Source organism: Pseudorca crassidens, chromosome 3, assembly GCF_039906515.1.
Source record: "Pseudorca crassidens isolate mPseCra1 chromosome 3, mPseCra1.hap1, whole genome shotgun sequence".
Taxonomy (NCBI): Eukaryota; Metazoa; Chordata; class Mammalia; order Artiodactyla; family Delphinidae; genus Pseudorca; species Pseudorca crassidens.
The window spans coordinates 125,418,075-125,436,706 of record NC_090298.1 but is presented as its reverse complement, the minus strand read 5'-3'; the positions used below and the strand labels follow the sequence as shown (position 1 = coordinate 125,436,706).

The following is an 18,632-nucleotide window of genomic DNA, read 5'->3' as shown; positions in this document are numbered from 1 at the left end:
TGAGTCCCTTGGCTCAACCCCTCACTGGGGACCCCAGAGCCTTTTATTAAAAATAGATAAAAGAGTCAGAGGATAAAAAGAAAGGAAAGCTTCTAGGACTCCTTGAAAGACCAAGGCTTGATGATTGGGTCCTAATGGAAGATAAAGGTAAAGGTATAAAAGTTGATAGAATTGAGATGCAAGTTTATAAAAATTGGTATACCTAAACGGGCTTTATATAAGATGGTTATTTCTCTTTTGTTTAATTATATTGTGTGATATACATGTTTCACTGGGGAATGCTTCATAAGACAGGGAGTATGAATCTGCCCTCAGGAAATATTATTAAACATACAAAAGGAAACCAGTAGGGTTACCTGAGCCTGTATAATATAATGTAAAAACTGGGAGCAATATTCAGGGGCTAATAAAAATAATAATAGAGATTTTGCTCTGGGTCTCACCTGTGCACTCAGAAAAAGGACCTTTGTTGAATGCCTTATGCAAGCTTTTGAAAGCATGATAAATTAAACCCTAAAATTCTAGAACATAGAACTCTTGAATTTTGGCTAAGTCAGAAATCTTCTCACTGATATAAAAAAGCAAATTAAACAAAGTACAGTTGGGCAAATCAATCTTTTAATATCATTTAGGCAGCAGACCAGTTTTTCTGAGAATTAAAAGCAACTGTCTTTGTTTTGCAAATCTCTGCAAATAAGAAATGTAAATACAGCCCACATTGATCTGAGACTGAGCCTAATTAGCTCAATCAGGTAAAACCTGAAACCAAGGAGGAAAAAAAAAAAGCAAAAAAGTCCTTTTAAACTCAAACTGCTGGAAAGGCTCCCTCACCCCAAATCTAATTCATAGCCTCCTTAAGGGTTTATCAAGGATAAATACAAATCTTAAAAGTCTTTTCCGCAAATAGCAAAGCCTTAGTCATCTGAGCAAGCAAATTTAACTTATTCCCACTGTTATTTATAAACTAGTAAGTTTATACTGTAATACCTGATTCATAACTAAGTTTTTAAGGTGAAGCTATGAGATCTCTAGTTAGGTCTGTTTATATGTCTGTGTACATATTATACATATGAGATGTCTCTACCTCCGGAAAATACTGTTAAAATTAAATTTATAAAAGAGTTCCATTTAATTGACTTAAAAGTAAGTGCTTACAAATTAAATACTTCTAAACATAAAAGAAACTGGCCAGAATGAATTTCAGGTTCATGTATCTAGGAAATATTCAATATTAAATTAATATCTGGTATTAAAGCTAGCTTCAGCTTGCTGGTTTAATCAGTCAATACAGACATATTTTACTTGGTACACCTTCAGTGTACCAAGGTTCACTGAAGGTTAATAAGTTCATGTTATTTCTGTTGCAGAGTTTGTCAGCAAAAAAATTAACTTGGTATGATGATATTTTCATAAATTATAAAGGAAAATAAGAGTTTTCAGGTGAACCCTTTAGGAATAATTATGCTTTGGGTATATTGATTTAAAACAGTTTGTCCAGATTTTTGGTAACTTAAAACTTTAGAGTTTTTCCTATTTATTTTTAATTTTTATTTTATATTGGAGTATAGGTGATTTACAATGCTGTGTTAGTTTCAAGTATACAGCTAAATGATTCGGTTATACCTATACATATATCTGTTCTTTTTCAGATTCTTTTCCCGAGAGGTTATTATAGAATATTGAGTAGATTCCCTGTGCTATACAGTAGGTAGTTGTTGATTATCTGTTTTATATATATTACTGTGTATATGTTAATCCCAAACTCCTCATTTATCCCTCCCCCCCGCCACCACGTTTCCCCTTTGGTAACCTAAGTTTATTTTGAATGGCTGTGAGTCTGTTTCTCTTTGGTAAATAAGTTCATTTGTATCATTTTTTTGGGTTCCACATATAAGTGATATCATATGATATTTGTATTTCTCTGTCTGACTTACTTCACTTAGTATGATAATCTCTGGGTCCATCCATGTTGCTGCAAATGGCATTATTACATTTTTTTATGGCTAATATTCCGTTGTAGATATGTACCACATCTTCTTTATCCATTCCTCTGTAGATGGACATTTAGGTTGCTTCCATGTCTTGGGTATTGTAAATAGTGCTGCAGTGAAGATTGGGGTGCATGTATCTTTTCGAATTATGGTTTTCTCTGTATATATACCCAGGTGTGGGACTGCTGGATCATATGGTAGTTCTATTTTTAGTTTTTTAAGGAACCTCCATACTGTTCTCCGTAACAGTTGTACCAATTTACATTCCCACCAACAGTGTACGAGGGTTCCCTTTTCTCCACATCCTCTCCAGCATTTATTGTTTGTAGACTTTTTTTTTTTTTGTGGTACGCAGGCCTCTCACTGCTGTGGCCTCTCCCGTTGCGGAGCATAGGCTCCGGATGCACAGGCTCAGCGGCCATGGCTCATGGGCCCAGCTGCTCCGCGGCATGTGGGATCTTCCCGGACCAGGGCACGAACCCGTATCCCCTGCATTGGCAGGCGGATTCTCAACCACTGCGCCACCAGCGAAGCCCTGTTTGTAGACTTTTTGATGATGGCCATTCTGACTGGTGTGAGGTGATGCCTCATGGTGGTTTTGATTTGCATTTCTCTGATAATTAGTGATGTTGAGCATCTTTTCATGTGCTTTTTGGCCATCTGTATGTCTTCTTTGGAGAAATGTATATTTAGATCTTCTGCCCATATTTTGATTGCATTGTTTGTTTTTTTGATATAGAACTGCATGAGCTGTTTGTATATTTTGGAGATTAATCCCTTGTCAGCCACTTGATTTGCAAATATTTTCTTCCATTGTGTGGGTTGTCTTTTCATTTTGTTCATGGTTTCCTTTGCTGTGCAAAAGCTTTTAAGTTTAATTAGGTTCCACTTGTTTATTTTTGTTTTCATGTTCATTACTCCACGTGTTTGTGTTTTTTACAGGATTTTTTCCTGTAACTGATTTCTAGTCTCATAGTGTTGTAGTCAGAAAAGATGCTTGATATGATTTCAGTTTTCTTAAATTTACTGAGGCTTGATTTCTGGCCCAGGATATGATCTATCCTGGAGAATGTTCCATGTGCACTTGAGAAGAATGTATACTCTGCTGCTTTTGGATGGAATGTTCTATAAATATCAGTTAAGTCCATCTGGTCTAGTGTGTCATTTAAGGCTGTGTTTCCTTACTGATTTTCTGTCTGGATGAGCTGTCCATTGATGTAAGTGGAGTGTTAAAATTCCTCACTATTATTTTGTTACTGTCAATTTCTCCTTTTATGCCTGTTAGCGTTTGCCTTATATATTGAAGTGCTCCTATGTTGGGTGCATATATATTTTCAGTTATTATATCTTCCTCTTGGATTGATTCATTGATCATTATGTGGCATACTTCTTTGTCTCTTACAGCAGTCTTTATTTTAAAGTCTGTGTTGTCTGAGTATCACGACTTCAGCTCTCTTTTGATTTCTATTTGCATGGAATACCTTTTTCCATCCCCTCACTTTCAGTCTATATGTGTCCTGAGGTCTGAAGTGGGTCTCTTGTAGACGTATATATGTGGGTCTTGTTTTTGTATCAGTTCAGCCAGCCTATGTCTTTTGGCTGGAGCATTTAATCCATTTACATTTAAGGTAACTATCGATATGTATGCTCTTACTGCCATTTTGTTAATTGTTTTGTGTATTTTTTTTAAACATCTTTATTGGAGTATAATTTTTTTACAACCGTGTGTTAGTTTCTGCTTTATACCAAAGTGAATCAGCTATACATATACATATATCCCCATATCTCCTCCCTCTTGCGTTTCCCTCCCACCCTCCCTTTCCCACCCCTCTAGGTGGTCACAAAGCACTGAGCTGATCTATCTGTGCTATGTGGCTGCTTTTGGGTTTGTTTTTGTAGGTCTTTTTTCTTCCCTTCCTCTTTTGTTCTCTTTTGTGATTTGATGACTCTCTTTAGTGTTGTGTTTGGATTCCTTTTCATTTTTTATTTGTATATCTATTGTAGATTTTTGGTTTGCAGCTCCCATGAGGTTTTGATGTAGCAGTCTATATACATATACAAGATTTTTTAAGTGGCTGGTCTCTTAATTTGAAATGAATTTCCAATATCCTGCAGTTGTACTCTCCTCAAGATTGCTGGTTTTGATATCATATTTGTGTGTGGCTGATTTCCTACCTTTAGTGTATGTTTGCCTTTATTGATGAGTTTTCCCATTCATAAGTTGCTTGTTTCTAGTTTTGGCCTCTTCTTTTCTGCCTAGAGAAGTTCCTTTAGCATTTGTTGTAAAGCTGGTTTCATGGTGCTGAATTCTCTTAGCTTTTGCTTCTCTGTAAAGCTTTTGATTTCTCCATCGAATCTGAATGGGAGCCTTGCTGGGTAGAGTAATCTTGGTTATAGGTTTTCCCCTTTCATCACTTTAAATATATCATGCCACTCCCTTCTGGCCTGCAGAGTTTCTGCTGAAAAATCAGCTGTTAACCTTATGGGGATTCCCTTGTATGTTATTTGTTGCTTTTCCCTTGTTGTTTGTTCTATTTTCTCTTTGTCTTTAACTTTTGTCAGTTTGATTAATATGTGTCTCGGCATGTTCCTCCTTGAGTTTATCCTGTATGGGACTCTCTGCATTTCCTGGACTTCATTGAGTGTTTCCTTCCCCATGTTAGGGAAGTTTTCAGTGATGATCTCTTCCAATATTTTCTCAGGCACTTTCTCTCTCTCTTCCCCTCTGGGACCCCTATAATGTGAATGTTTGTGCATTTAATGTTGTCCCAGAGGTGTCTGAGACTATCCTCATTTCTTTTCATTCTTTTTTCTTTATTCTGTTCCACAGCAATGACTTCCACCACTCTCTCTTCCACTTATTCATTCTTCTGCCTTGTTTATTCTGCTTCTGATTCCTTCTTGTATGTTTTTCATTTCAGTTATTGTATTGTTCATCTCTGTTTCTTTGTTCTTTAGATCTTCTAGCTCTTTTTTAAACATTTCTTTTATTCTCAGTCTGTGCCTCCATTCTTTTTCCGAGATATTGGATCATCTTTACTATCATTACTCTGAATTCTTTTCCAGGCAGATTGCCTATCTCCACTTCACTTTGTCGTTCTTCTGGGTTTTTATCTTGTTCCTTCGTCTGGAACATATTTCTCTGCCATATCATTTTTTCTAAATTTCTGTGTTTGTGGTCTCCTTTCCACATGCTGCAGGATTGTATTTCCTCTTGCTTCTGGTGTCTGCCCCCTGGCGGGTGAGGTTGGTCCAGGGGCTTGTGCAGGCTTCCTGGTGGGAGGAACTGGTGCCTGCCCATTGGTGGGTGGATCTGGGTCTTGTCTCTCTGGTGGGCAGGGCCATGTCAAGGCGTATGTTTAGAGGTGGCTGTGAGCTCAGTACAGCTTTAGGCAGCCTGTCTGTTGATTGGTGGGGCTGTGTCCCCCGCCCTGCTTGTTGTTGTTTAGCCTGAGGTGTTCCAGGACTGGAGCCTACAGGCTGTTGGGTTGGGCCAGGTCTCGGTGCCAAAATTGTGCCCTCCCTGAGAACTCATGCCAATCAGTATTCCCTGGGGCCTTTGCCGCCAGTGTCCCTGCCCCCACAGTGAGCCACAGCTGACCTCCACCTTCCCTGGAGACCCTCCAAGATCCACAAGTAGGTCTAGTCCAGGCTCCTGTGGAGTCACTGCTTTGTGCTGGGTCCCTCCAAGAGTGGAATCTGCTTCCCCTTGTCCGTGGAGCTCCTGCACTCAAGAACTGCTGGCCTTCAAAGCCAAATGCTCTGGGGGCTCCTCCTCCCAATGCCAGACCCTCAGGGTGGGGACCCTGACGTTGGGCTCAGAACTCTCACTCCTGTGGGAGAACCTCTGCAATACAATTATTTTCCAGTCTGTAGATCACCCACCCGGTGATGTGGCATGGGATTGTTTGTGGCATGGGATTTGATTATATCGCAAAAACGCCCCTCCTACCATCTCATTGTGGCCTCTTCTTTCTCTTTGGGTGTAAAATACCTTTTTTGGTAGGTTCCAATCTTTTTTGTCAGTGGTTGTTCAGCAGTTAGTTGTGATTTTGGTGTTTTTGTGAGAGGAGGTGAGCTCAAGTCCTTCTACTCCACCATCTTGTCCGGAATTGAGATGCTTTTAGTTTGGATGCTTTCTGCCTCTTTCCTTAGTGTGTGCTGGCCGTTATTCCTTTCAAATGGTGTGTGGATGTGTGGCAGCCTGTGCACACTCCTGGTATGGCAGGAACAGCAATTGGCGCCTACTTGCGGGTCTCCCAGCAGCAAGTGGCCCATGTGCCCCCAGGCCGGTAGGGGCAGAGATTGTTGTCTGCTCCTGTGTCTCTTAGCAGCAGTGATGGCCCACGCACTCCCGGGACAGCAGGGACCATGACGGGTGCCTGCTCGCTGCCTGTGCGTACTCTCTGGATGGTGGGGGTGGGACTGGCGCCTGCTCCCGGATCTCTTAGTAGCAGTGGTGGCCCGCACACTCCCAGGACAGCAGGGGCGGTGACTGGAGCTTGCTCATGGCCTGTGCGTGCTCCCCAGACATTGGGTGCAGTGAGTAGTACCTGCTCGTGGGTCTCTTAATGGTGGCAGTGGCCCCCACACTCCCGATAGCAGGGACAGTGCTTGCTGGCTGCTTGCGGGTCTCGTATTTGCGGTGGTGGCCTGTGCACTCCTGCAACAGCGGGGACAGCACTTGGCACCTGCTCACGGTTCTCTTATCGATAGTGGCTGCCCGTGCCTGCCTCTGGAGCCACGATGGCAGTGGTGGCTTGCGCCCGCCCCTGGAGCTCATGTAGGTGGTGTCCTGTTGCCTGAGAACGTGCGCACAGGGAAAGAAGCTCCTATGGTGGTCCCACCCCTCTCTTTGCATGGCCCCCAACAATGGTACCTTGCCTCCATAGCAGTCCCAGGCTTCTTCCAAATGCACCCTCAGTTGCCACACTCCACCCTCTTCAGGCTGTCTCCGCATAGCCAATCCTGGTCCTCTCTCTGGGTCTGACCTCCAAAGCCCAGGCTTCAGCACCCAGCCCCTGCCCATGTGGGTGGATGAGGGTCTCAGGCTGGGGAGCACAGGGCGGCAGTACTGACCATCTGTGCAGGTCACTGTCCGTTTTGCCTTCCAAAGACTGGTTGCTGCACTCTCCTCCGAGGCTCTGAAGCTCCCCCTGTGTCCAGGCTGATCTCCCCACAGGTGAGGGAACCTCCCAGGGTGTGGGAACCTTTCCTCTTTCACAGCTCCCTCCCTGGGGCGCAGGTCCTGTCCTGATTCCTTTCTGTCTTTCTTTTTCTTTTGTCTTATCTGGTTATGTGGAGGTTTTCTTGCCCTTTCAGAAGTCTGAGGCCAGTGGTGTTTAGATTTTCTGTGCAAATTGTTCCACCTGTAGATGTATTTTTGATGTATCTGTGGGAAGAGGTGAGCTCCATGTCCTGTTCCTCTGCCATCCTGATTCCTCAGCCCTTGCTAAATTAACTTAATGGGAATCCACTGACTATCCAGGTCACTTCAAATAAGATAAAATACTCAAACATTATTTGCTAAACAGGTCTATATTTACCTACTTTTGTCTCCTTACAAGAAGGAAACTAAAGATGTTTGGGTTTACTAGACACAACTTTTGTACCACATTGAGGAAAGAAATTATGCTATGAGAAGATGTATGTTTCTAGAGGTTAAGTGATATGCCCATCAGGAATGCTAGTATGACAGTTCACAATTACTTGCTACTTGTCAATTTTCACTAGAGATTAACGTTTTTAAGGGTTAAAATTATAATATGTAATTAAAGCTACTAAAGATAATAAGGGAAACATTTCAGTATGCAGGGAAAGTAGGGTGTGTTTTTTTCGGCAAAAGAAGGTATGAAGAATGGAAGTGCATTTTGTTAAGTGGAAAGAATGATTTTGTCCTAGAGCTGGTTGTTTCTGGATGGAAAAATAAGGGACAGAGTAACAGGAACAGAGAAAGTTGTGGAAGGTTCGTAAAAAGGGAGCCCTGAAAAGGAGTTTTGTACATGGTCAGGCTGGGATTGGATTAAATTTAATTAGGTAAGTGGATATTACTATTAAAAGTAGGCTGGTTAAGTAGGCTTGGTTCCTCTGTTAAGAGAACAAAGTTATCTTGAAATACTGCTTTTGAAAACAGATTTTGTAAGTCATCTTTGTTTTTGAAATCTTTTTTTTTTTTTCTCGGTATGCGGGCCTCTCACTGTTGTGGCCTCTCCTGTTGCAGAGCACAGGCTCCAGACTCACAGGCTCAGCAGCCATGGCTCACGGGCCTAGCCGCTCCGCGGCATGTGGGATCTTCCCGGACCGGGGCACGAACCTGTGTCCCCTGCATCGGCAGGTGGACTCTCAACCACTGCACCACCAGGGAAGCCCGAAATCTTTTGTCACTTTAAGTGAATAAGTATTGTTTCACAGTGACCTATGATCCTATTTGACCAAGTGTTTTGAAACCTTTTTGATATTTTTGACAAAACTTCCCAAATAACAAATTCTAACTGAAGTTCTTTTGACTTCCAGATAACTCTGGGATGCTTCAAAGAAACCCTGCGACATCTCAGAGAGAAACGTTAAGCTAATTAGGCTAATTTGGTATGTTAAATTACTTGAGAAGCACTGTCAAGTGATTGGAGATAAACCTTCTTAGGTTATATGGTATGGGTAAATGTCATTAATACAGATATTCCAAAATTATACGGAATTCCTAAAAATCTGGTATGTCCTGGTATAAGGTTATCAGTCATAATTCTAGATGTTATCTTAGGATGTTGTATGTCACAGAAATATCCAAGTTTCTTGTCAATTACATTATAATCAATCAGATCTTTAACCATGCCACTTTAAGTCTTGTTGTTTATACACAATCATTGTTTTACTCTGATGCTTTTATATATGAAGATCTTAGTGAAGATTCATAAAAAGCACTTTTGATAAATACAAGTTTTTGATAACTTTTAGATCTTACTCCTGAACTGGGTAAGAAATTTTAAAAGACTAATGGAAAACCTGACAACTTCATCTAGATGAACAGGAATTAATTACATGGACTGAATGAATTGATGAACATGACTTATAATTTTATGACTTTTTTCTGAAATATACTGGTTTTTAATCTCTGTTTTCCAGAAAACCTTCCCTCTTACGCTAACTATGACCTTCAACAAGTTGATAAAGTATACCTTTGTAAACGAAGATGAAACATTTATCTTTTTCTCTCTACCTGATCCCTCCAGAATTTGGCTTCTCCAGTTGGCTCCCCTGTGGACTTGATGGCTTATTTTGACCAGATTACAACTAGTTATACTGTTAAACTGTTACACTGTTTTAGTTTGTTCTCGGCATTTTCAAATTACTTATGCCTTGTGCCTCTCTCTGCTGCACTATCAGTTTATTAATGTTACTAGCTGTATTACTTATGTCCTGTCTGTTTTATGAGATTGTTATCTCTTACATTACCAAAGTGTAACCAAGCCTCCAGCAAAATTAATGACATCTCGAGTTAGTTGATCATGTACATAACTCTACATAGAATAATTGTAGTAGTGCAATTCTAGATCTGGGAAGAAGCAACGAGGGAAAACATTTCCTGGATCACAACAGACTAATAAGACAGGTGATCCAGAGAATTTTAGATTATCAACAGGGTCTAATCCACAACAAATCAGCACATTGAGTGGCCTAGCAACAGAATCTTCCCGTGATCAAGGGATGAGCCTTCCTAGCCCTGAGGGACAAAATTGGTCATGAAATGCCTCCCAAATACTGGTTGAATTTATGGCCAAGAGGAAGCACTGTGAGCAAAGACTGTCACCTGCCGTATCAGTAAACAAGCCATGAAGCCATCAACCTCTGCAGCCCCCACCAATGGTGCAGCCTGAGGGGATTCAGAATGGAGAAAAACACGATACTGGCCCTAGACAGTTAAGGAGCATATTAAAGGAATGATTTCAATGAGCCAAGGGCCTTGCATCTTCCCATACATAGAAAAGCACTAAATTCATTAACTGTAGATGTCTGTTTTTTTCATTAATTAGCAGCAATCTTGTGATGTTCGACTTCCTGATTTTATTTTTGCAAAAACTCCTACGTATTCCTGGCTCCTCCCTTACCTCTTTGGAACACTCTCTCAGAGCTATCTGAGAGGCTGTCTCCTGGGCTGAGGTCCTCAGTATGTCTGCTGAATAAAACATAGTTCTCAACTTCTGGGTTGTGTGGTTGGTTTGTTATTTTCAGTCGACAGTTTCTGTGGTAGTTCTATGTGGTAACTTTTTGCGGGACCACAAACTCTTTCTCAGCAGCTGCACCACCTTCCATCCCCAGCAGAGATGCACAAGTCACTGGCATCCACTGACCACAACGTGAGAAGAACATGCTTGAGCATGAGGCCAATGCAGAGGCAATCCAGCGTAAGAGCAGAGAGAGAGAATTTCCCTGTGGCAATTTGTTTAGCAGCTGGATCAAGTTGTACCTGCAGCTAATCCTGCCAGTTGACTTTCCAGTTTTGCCAAGTTTTGCATTTCTCTTTTCTATCATGAGTGAGTTTGGATTTGGTTTCTGTCCCTCACAAATGAAAAAATCCTCAGTAACATACCATCTAAGCATCTCATTCAGTGGTGTGGCCTGCTTACCTTGTGCATGCTGCGGTCAAAATCGTCCTCCTCTCCTCCAGACGAGAACCTTCTGGCTCGGGGCACTGCCAAAAGACAGCTAGGATCAGCTCCCGCCCATGCTTCCCACTCAGCCTGCTCAGGCGAGGGGGCATGAGGGGCAGTACAGCCTTGACAGGTGGGGGGCCTCTTGGCTCCACCAGTTTCTAGCTGAGTGACCCCGCACAAGTGCACTTTGGTGAACTGCCTCCACCATGGGTCTCCCTATACTGAGATGGCCAGCATCCCTTCCCATTCTTGGGCTGGAAAGTGCAGGTGAAGCTGACTGCCCAGACAGATCTAATAAACCTCAACGTTGGGACTTTTCCTGCCGCTGGTAGGAGAAAAAGCCCTCTTTCTGCCAAGGATGGGAGGTAATCTGGACCTGCCAGAACTCGTCTTCCCATGATAAGGGCAGAATCAGCCTGAGACTGGAGCCACCCAACCCACAGGACAGGTCAAGTCCTGATGATGTTCATCTACCTCTAGATCCAGCTATGCCTCAAAAACTTTCAGTCACATGACCCAGAAATCCCTGTTTTGGCTTAAGGCTTTTGGAGGTGGTTTTTCTTTTTTTTTGTTTCTTTGTGTGTGTGTGTGTGTGATTGAAACAGTCTCATCTAAGATCCCCCTCTCCCCCCTCATGCCTGTTGGGTCTGGTCTCTCTTGCCTGTGCAGCCTCTGAACACTATCTCCCATGGGCACTGATGACTGTCCACTTTGGGTTATAGTTGTGCTTGTGTCTTATCCCTTTTCTAAGTGGAGAATTCTTTGAGGGCGGCACAGGGTCATCTCTGAGCTCCCATGAAGCTTCGTTCAAAATGGACATTCATTACTAAAGGTATGTGTTGAATCAAAGTGGCACCTGCTGACAACTCCTCCACATACTTAAAAGAAACAGCCTGGGATGTCTGGTTAGGTGGGATGGCACCTTGAGGACCATTAGGACCCCTTGCCGGGGTGCCCGTGAGAGACTTCCATCTCCCAACATCCTCTCTCTTCTGTTCTCCAAACCATTTGCCACCTACAGCCAAACTGGTCTCTTAAAAACACAAATCTGATCATGTCACCACTTTAAACAACTTCCTCCCATTTTGGATAAAGACCAAAATCCTGACCTCAACCCACAAGGCCCTGTGGGATCTGGCCTCTCATCCCCCACCCCCTCCCCTCCCTCTCTGAGCTCAAGGTTGAGCTGACAGCCATTCCTTTGCTCCAGTGGAGCCTACCCTCCCATCTTGGGTCTTTGCAGGTGCATTTCAACACTCTGCTGGCTTACCTGCTCCTCACCCTTCCTGTGGTAGCTGGGGCTCTGCATCTGAGCAGCTTTTGTCATCTTCCAGACTGGACAGCATGCCCCTACCATCAGTGCTTCTACCTCCTGTACCTCACCTCCCTCTTCAGTTGGGGCCGATGTCTCATACACAAGGGCAAGGACCTGATCTGGTTTGCTTCCTAGTATCTCCCTAGGGCCCATGGCTGCCCTTAGTACCTGTTTGCTGAATGAATAAATGAACTATCGTGTGAAGGAGTGGGCAACTGTCTGTGCTGGCCCTGGGTCCCTGGCGCAGGTGATGGGGCTCTGGTCCTGGCTCCCCTGTGAGGGGTGATACCTTTGGGGGACCCGTGGTAGGTCCAGTACTCAGACTCCGCAGCATAGTAGGGGTCTGGCGAGTAGGCTGGACTGTACTTGGAGGCCTGACTGATGTCTTCACTTGTTTTGCTCTTGGTTGCTGTCGACAAATCACCTGTAAAGGACCCAAAGAGAGAGCTTCAGGGAGGCAGTATGTCCTAGAAGAGTGTACTGGACATACTCTCCCTTGTCTCAGCCAGGCTCCAGCCCTGGGGAGTGAGGCCATGTCCAGGCCAGGGTCTGGGACACGGAGCATCGGAGCTGGAAAAGCACTGAGGCCAAGCCTCTCATTTTACGGTTGGGAATCTGAACACCTGAGAGGGGAAGGGTCTTGCTCAGACCACACAGCAAGTTAGACCAGAACTGGATCAGACCCCAGCTCAGGGCTCCTTCTACCAATTCCACAGACTCTCCTAAGTGAACACTAAGACCGTGGCTCCTTTAAGTAAGATTAGACAGGTCCCAGGTGAGTCCTTCCTCACCCTCTAGAAGCCAGCCTTGTGGATTCGAGCCACATCTTGGGTGGGATCGCCAAGCAGGGCCTGCTGTATGTTGAGTCAGGTCACCTTTCTCCTCATACTGAAATGACACATCCTGCTTGGGGGAGACTAGATGGCCTGAGGGAAGGAGCACTGGCCAGGGAGTCAGCAACGCTGGGTTCTGGTTCCAGTTCTGCCACTTAACTGAGCTGTAGCACTGGGCAAATCGTGCTCCTCTCCACCTCAGTTTCCTTGTCTGTAATCAGAACTGGTCTGCTGGCTGAGGTGTCATCCAGCTCTAAGCTTCCCCCTGAAGTCCACAACATGGGGGTGACCATCAAACCCACCATAGGCACAAAACCTTCCAAGGCAATGACTGTCACGCCCAAGACTGGTGAGAAACTGACCAGGTCAGAGAGAGGGCTGGGGAAAGGAGATGGGGCCGCTGATCATTTCTCAGGAGGGAGAAGCTACAGTGACAAGCCCTAGGCTCCGTGGAGCCAGAGCAGCAGAGGGTCCTGGGATGGCTCTCAGCCAGCCAGCAGCACTTGCTCCCAAAGCTTGCAAATCCTCTTTGATGAGGGTCCTGTGCAGCCCCTCCCACTCCAGCCGTTTCATCCACCCTCTTACCTGCACAATCCACCTCTAGCCCAGACTCCTCCTGAGCCTGCTTTGGTGCTGCCCCTCAGGCCCACCTACAAAATCCCACAGTCCTGAGGGGCTTGGGACCTGGGAGCCTTTTCTGGATGTAAATCTAAACTACCTTTGTCAGGGTTGGTGCCTTTCTGTGACCACTGGGGTACATGGCATGTCCTCCGCAGCCACAGGTAGATGTGCACTGCTCAGGACTCACCTGGACCCCAGCCCAGTCCGCTCTGAAGTCGAGGATGTTTATCTAAATTGTCAGATCGTAAGCACCCAGAGCCACTGTTTATACTCGTACCACCTCCTCCATCATCCCGGTGAGTTTAGATCCCAGTACAGGGCTGCTTCTGCCTGTCTCCATGCTCGTCCAATTCTGTGTTCCCCCTGTGATCCCACAGGCACCCATATGTACCTAAGGGTGATACAGGGTGGCAGCTGCGCCTCTGCATCCTCAGAGGAAGGGGAGTGCTCATTCAACTGAGTGCTTTTGCAAGAACGAACAAGTCTCAGTGGTGGCTCCCACAGGGAGCACAGGTAGGAACTGTGAATGGAACTGGTTACAGGGCAGATGCGTAGGGCAAACTCTTAGTATTTCTAATTAAGGAAGTCTAGGGCAGGGGAGGGGGCCAAGGTATCTGTTTTTTAAATAAATCTCTTGGGTGCAGTTGGCCCACAGACAGTTCTGTAAGAAACACTATATGGATAAATGAATGAAGGCACCCTCAGCTCCTTTCTCATCCGTATCCCCTCTCCAGGCCTCCGTCTACTCTCAGGACATGGTGACTGAGAACAGTTTAGAGCAGTGGTTCCCAAGCTGGGCTGGACATTAGAATCACCTGGAGAAACTGTAACAAATACAAAATTTGGATTCATTAAGTCTGGGGTGGGCCCAGGAATCTGTGTGCATTCCACATGATTCTAACGAACGTCCAAGTTTGAGTACCAGCACCTTGGAGTGTCATTCTCCCAGGGCTACATGCATTTGACAAGGGTTTCTCTGACCATGGGCTTTAGGATAGCAGACAGCAGGGCAAGGGGGGTAGTGAGGAGATGGTGGGAAAGGATGTAGGGGATACAAGGACTTCCTTGCCGTTTTGAAATGACACCAACCCCCTCCCCAAGGCCACCTTGAGTGACTGGGGGGCAGCCGACAAGAAGGACTGAGTTGCAGCCTTGTCTGTGTCCCTCTGGTGGCCCTACAGAGCCATCTGCACAGATGATTAACTGCCCCTCCCCCTGCCTGGCCAAGCCCTCTCTGCCCCCGACCATACCATGCCGTTTGTAGATCGGGGGTTTCCGGTAGATGTTACTTTCTCCAGCTGCCAGTCAGACCGGGAAGGGACAGTGGGGAGGAGAGAGAAAGACAGGAGAAAAGGAGACAGCCAGTTGGTCAGTGGGTACCAGAAGAGAGAGGTGGTTAGCAACTTCTCCCAAGGCTCTCCCATCTTTCCCCCAGTGGACTTCCTCTTCCAAAGGTGAGCTTCCAACCTCATCCCATCAGGTTCCAAGAAAGGTGAGGGGAAAGGAATGGATGGATTCAAATGGGGCTGAGGCAGGGGCTTGGGGCTTGGGGTTTGGATGGTGGGCATGAAGGCATAAGGCAGGCACGTGCTCAGCAAGACCCCATGCGGGAAGGTGCCCACCCAGCAGCCATGCCTCATTCCACGTGGGCGTCCCCAGAACCTCACAGCCACAGTTAGCACTCTCACCCCCTCCTCCCCAGTAGGCTGGATGGGACCTTTCTGGGGCAACCTCATGCTCACCACCTCCAGCCATGCTGGCCAGCTGCAGGCTCAGTGTTTCAGGGCCTTTGGACTTGCTGTTCCCTCTGCCCAGGATGTTTTTCCCTAGGGTCTCTTTTGGCTTCATTGTCACCTCCTCCAAGAAGCCCTCCCTGACCACCTCACATAGCCCAGCCTCCCCCATGCCATCACTCTATTGCAGTGCCCTGTTTTATTATGTTTAGCACCTATATCTCCTGAAATTATCCTTTTACTTATTTGTTTACTCATTTATTAGCTCTCTCCCCACATTAGAACTTAAACACCCTGAAGGATCTGGGCTGGTTTGAGCACAGTTGCACTTTCAGGACCCAGAACAGTGCCTGGCTGTCCAGAAGGAACAACATAGGCTCAAGGAAGCTAAGTAGCTGGTCTGAGGTCACAAGCTTATAAGCCGCAGAATCAAGGATTCAATCCCAAAAGCCCATGACCTTCAGCACAGTTACTGCCATGTTCCATCACAGCCCTTGGACATTCAAGGCACTTCCCTGGGCTGCTTCCTGGTGGTCCTAATCAAGGCTGGTTCTGTCTAGGGAGTGGGCTAAGGCCAGTGGGTGTGTCGGAGCTGGAGGCCAGTTAGTGCGGGTGACTGGCTAGGGAGGGTCCCCAGCACCCAGTTTCTCCTCGGTGCCGGTGTAGGGCGCCCAGCGACCCCACAGAGCATGCACCCATGCCCGGAATTCCGGGCTGGCAGCCTACCTGGGATGTGAAAGTGCTTGGGAGCCTGGTAAGAGGTCGGAGTGGAGGACCTCACATCTAACTGGCTATGGTATGGAGAGCTCCGGCCACTCTCGGGCCCTGGAGCACGCAGGCAGTGGTCCCCAGAGAGAGCAGAGGCACAGAGAAAACAGGCATTAATGCAGTGGCGGTGGTTACGGCAGCAGTGAGGTGATGACAGCAGGGATGGGGGCTGTGCTCTCATGCACCGGGTCTGCAGAAACAGGCTTGACCCTGTTGTCTTGCTTCACCCCAAAGTCAGATTTTGTGGGTTGTAAGAATCAACAGCACTGAGCTTCAGGAAGGCATCCTTGCTCCTCTTAGCTCCCCACCTGGGCCCCTCCCTTAATTGCTCTGCCTGCTTCATCCCTAACCTCAGGGTGGCCCTCAGGTGAAGGCCAGGACACTTCCCCATTTCTGATCCTCTGGTTCTGCCTTCTGGATGGGACAGGACAAAGGATGAGGATGGAGACGTTTTCTACCAGCCAGGATGGCTGGGCTTCCTGCCACTCCCCTCCCCGCAGCAGCACGCCACCCACCTTCTTGCTGCATCTCAGTACCATGTACCCTTCTTCTTCCCCTGCCAGTGGCATCTGCAGGGACTCAGTGAGGCCTGGGTGGCCATGAGCCTCCAGAGGACCAAGTTGTAATGGAGATAACCCAGGGAAGCCCCATGCTGTCTCAGCAGCTGGGGACATCTAGGCACTGTGTTGTCACCCCTGGCTCTTCCTGTCCCTTTGGGAGCTTCCCCCTTCCTTACCGGAGCGGTAATAGTGATGAGGAGAGCGGGAGAAGGTGGGGGACATGCCCTGCCGGCTGTAGGTGGGGGAGTCGATGTATCCTGGGCTGGAGGCCCGTCTCTGCCGGAGGTCCAGGTTCTCATAGATGTCCTGGGGGAGGAAGCAGGGCCATAAGCAAGATCTGCAATTAGGGGGGCCTATAGCCCAAGGGTCCAGCAGTCAGGTGGGGAAGTGACATGGAATCTGGGATCCCAGGGGCTGAAGCACCATTTTGCCCTTCTGAATACAGAGACCCCCCCTCCCTGGGTTACATGCACAGCCTGAGGAAGGCTGCAGAGACTTTCCAGGGCCTTCACCCATCACTCACATGCCCTTGAATGGAACCCGTGGGTCAGGACCCTGGAATCCTGGCCAAGGATCACAGAAGCATCAGGGAGGCCATCTCTGGGTAGAAAGGTTCGCTCCCAGCCATCTCTATACCCTTTAAGCCACTGCCACTTCCTCCAGGTCATGCTTCTAAGTCTCCCTGTCTCTGCTTGCATTGGGGGAGCACCTTCAGGGGCTTCAGTGGGTGGGGGGTGGAAATTGGGGGTCTGCTTGGTCAGCATAAAGGACACAACTATAGAAAAGGTCTCCTGGAACCAGTTTAATTACCTGGGAGTAGGGAGATAAGGTCCCCAGCGACTTGGAAGCGAAGTTTGAAGGCAGCCATGGAAGGAGTGAAAGGAGAGAGGAGGGCAAGAGGGAGGGACAGAGAGTGGTTACAGGGAGCAGAGAGAAGCCTGCAGCTGCCCCTTGTCCCCCACCCCAGAGAACGGCCTCAGCTCCCCAGAATATCAGCAGTGCTCACGGTTGGGAGGAAACCTTGAGACTATGCTCTTTTTACAAATGGAAAAAACCACAGCCCAGAGAGGGGATGAGATGGCTCGGGGGCCCTCAGGGAAGAAGCGGTAGGGTCTTCACCTGGGCCCAGGCTTCCCCACCGCAAGCTCAGAGCCAGTTCATGGCCTTTCCCTGTGCCTCTACCAGTTCACGCCCTTCTGTGGCTCATAAGGACAGGACCCAGGGCAAGGCTCCCAAATGCAGGGCCAAGGAAGGGCCAGGCTGATGCCATCAATGCAGGAGTTGGGCCTGTGGTAGGGGGCAAGCTGGGGATGGAAGGCACTGCCTGCAGAGGGGATGGCGCTCAGCTCCAGGGCACCCAGGCAAGGCTGGACCGTCCATCCCATGCTAACACAGCTTCTTAAGTTTCCAAGACAAGGCAGAAGTGCAGACTCTTCTGTGAAATCTCCTAATGTTTAAACGTTGACAACTCATTTACATTTTAAAAAGACACTCTGTGAGTGAAACAAAACAAATCTGGGGGCTGGCTGTGGCCCCAGTTTGCCATCTCTGGCTTCAGGAGAATCAGCTTCTACCAAACGCTTGGCCCCCTTTTCCTGGTCCATTTCAGAGGCCAGAACTTAAGAGAATCTCAGCATTAGGCTCTTAAACCAAATGGAACCCCATTCTCCTTAGAGAGGAAGGGGATAGTGGTGAAGTACGCATGAGGCCAGGGCTCCTTCTGAAGCCCCAAATGATCTCAGCTCAGGGGCCTGGGGTGGGGTGAGAAAACCTCCTGGGATGTAACCTGTCAGGACCTCCAGGGTAACAGCCACCCTGCCTTCTCCAGGAAACACTTTCTCTTGTCCAGCAACCATTTAATGATTTCAAAAGCCTTCTGATGTGTACTTTTTATGAGTGTCTCTTGCTCTGAGCACAGGGGCTTAAGGCCAGGGGCAGCACACAGAGAACCTACCTAACTGGGGGTTATAAACCTAAGTGGCCACTGAGCACAGCTGGGGATGAGAGCCGTAGGCTATGTATAAAATCTCTCCACTGTAAGAGAAACAACACCTCAGGTGATAAGTGGTCACAGGTTCTTGGCTTTTATGTTGGGGTTCTCAGAGAGTAGTGGAGATCAGGGAGAACTGGGGAGCCCATGTCCTGCCTATAGAGGGAGCTGCT

General features: G+C 46.8%; 1 protein-coding gene and 1 long non-coding RNA gene across 16 annotated transcripts in view; one reads left to right on the top strand and one right to left on the bottom strand.

The window, feature by feature from the left end:
- Positions 1–10,183, top strand: part of LOC137221859 (uncharacterized) — a 133,810-nt gene extending 123,627 nt beyond the window's left edge. For 2 of the 6 annotated variants that reach the window (XR_010942183.1, XR_010942181.1), the window contains 2 exons: positions 1,650–8,576; positions 9,111–10,183. This is a non-coding gene — a long non-coding RNA (uncharacterized lncRNA). The remainder of the gene's footprint in view (positions 1–1,649; positions 8,577–9,110) is intronic. The other 4 variants (XR_010942179.1, XR_010942180.1, XR_010942182.1 and 1 more) reach the window with 4 other exon arrangements.
- ABLIM3 (actin binding LIM protein family member 3) overlaps positions 1–18,632 on the bottom strand; it is a 178,709-nt gene that overhangs the window by 15,458 nt on the left and 144,619 nt on the right. For 5 of the 10 annotated variants that reach the window (XR_010942177.1, XR_010942178.1, XM_067732202.1 and 2 more), the window contains 6 exons: positions 17,280–17,309; positions 16,646–16,775; positions 15,868–15,966; positions 14,659–14,706; positions 12,244–12,378; positions 10,613–10,677 (listed from right to left, as the gene is read on the bottom strand). Coding sequence is in view for 8 of the 10 variants with exons in the window: in XM_067732202.1 (XP_067588303.1) it covers positions 10,613–10,677; positions 12,244–12,378; positions 14,659–14,706; positions 15,868–15,966; positions 16,646–16,775; positions 17,280–17,309 (507 nt within the window). In the remaining 2 variants the exon portion in view is untranslated. The remainder of the gene's footprint in view (positions 1–10,612; positions 10,678–12,243; positions 12,379–14,658; positions 14,707–15,867; positions 15,967–16,645; positions 16,776–17,279; positions 17,310–18,632) is intronic. The other 5 variants (XM_067732204.1, XM_067732206.1, XM_067732205.1 and 2 more) reach the window with 5 other exon arrangements.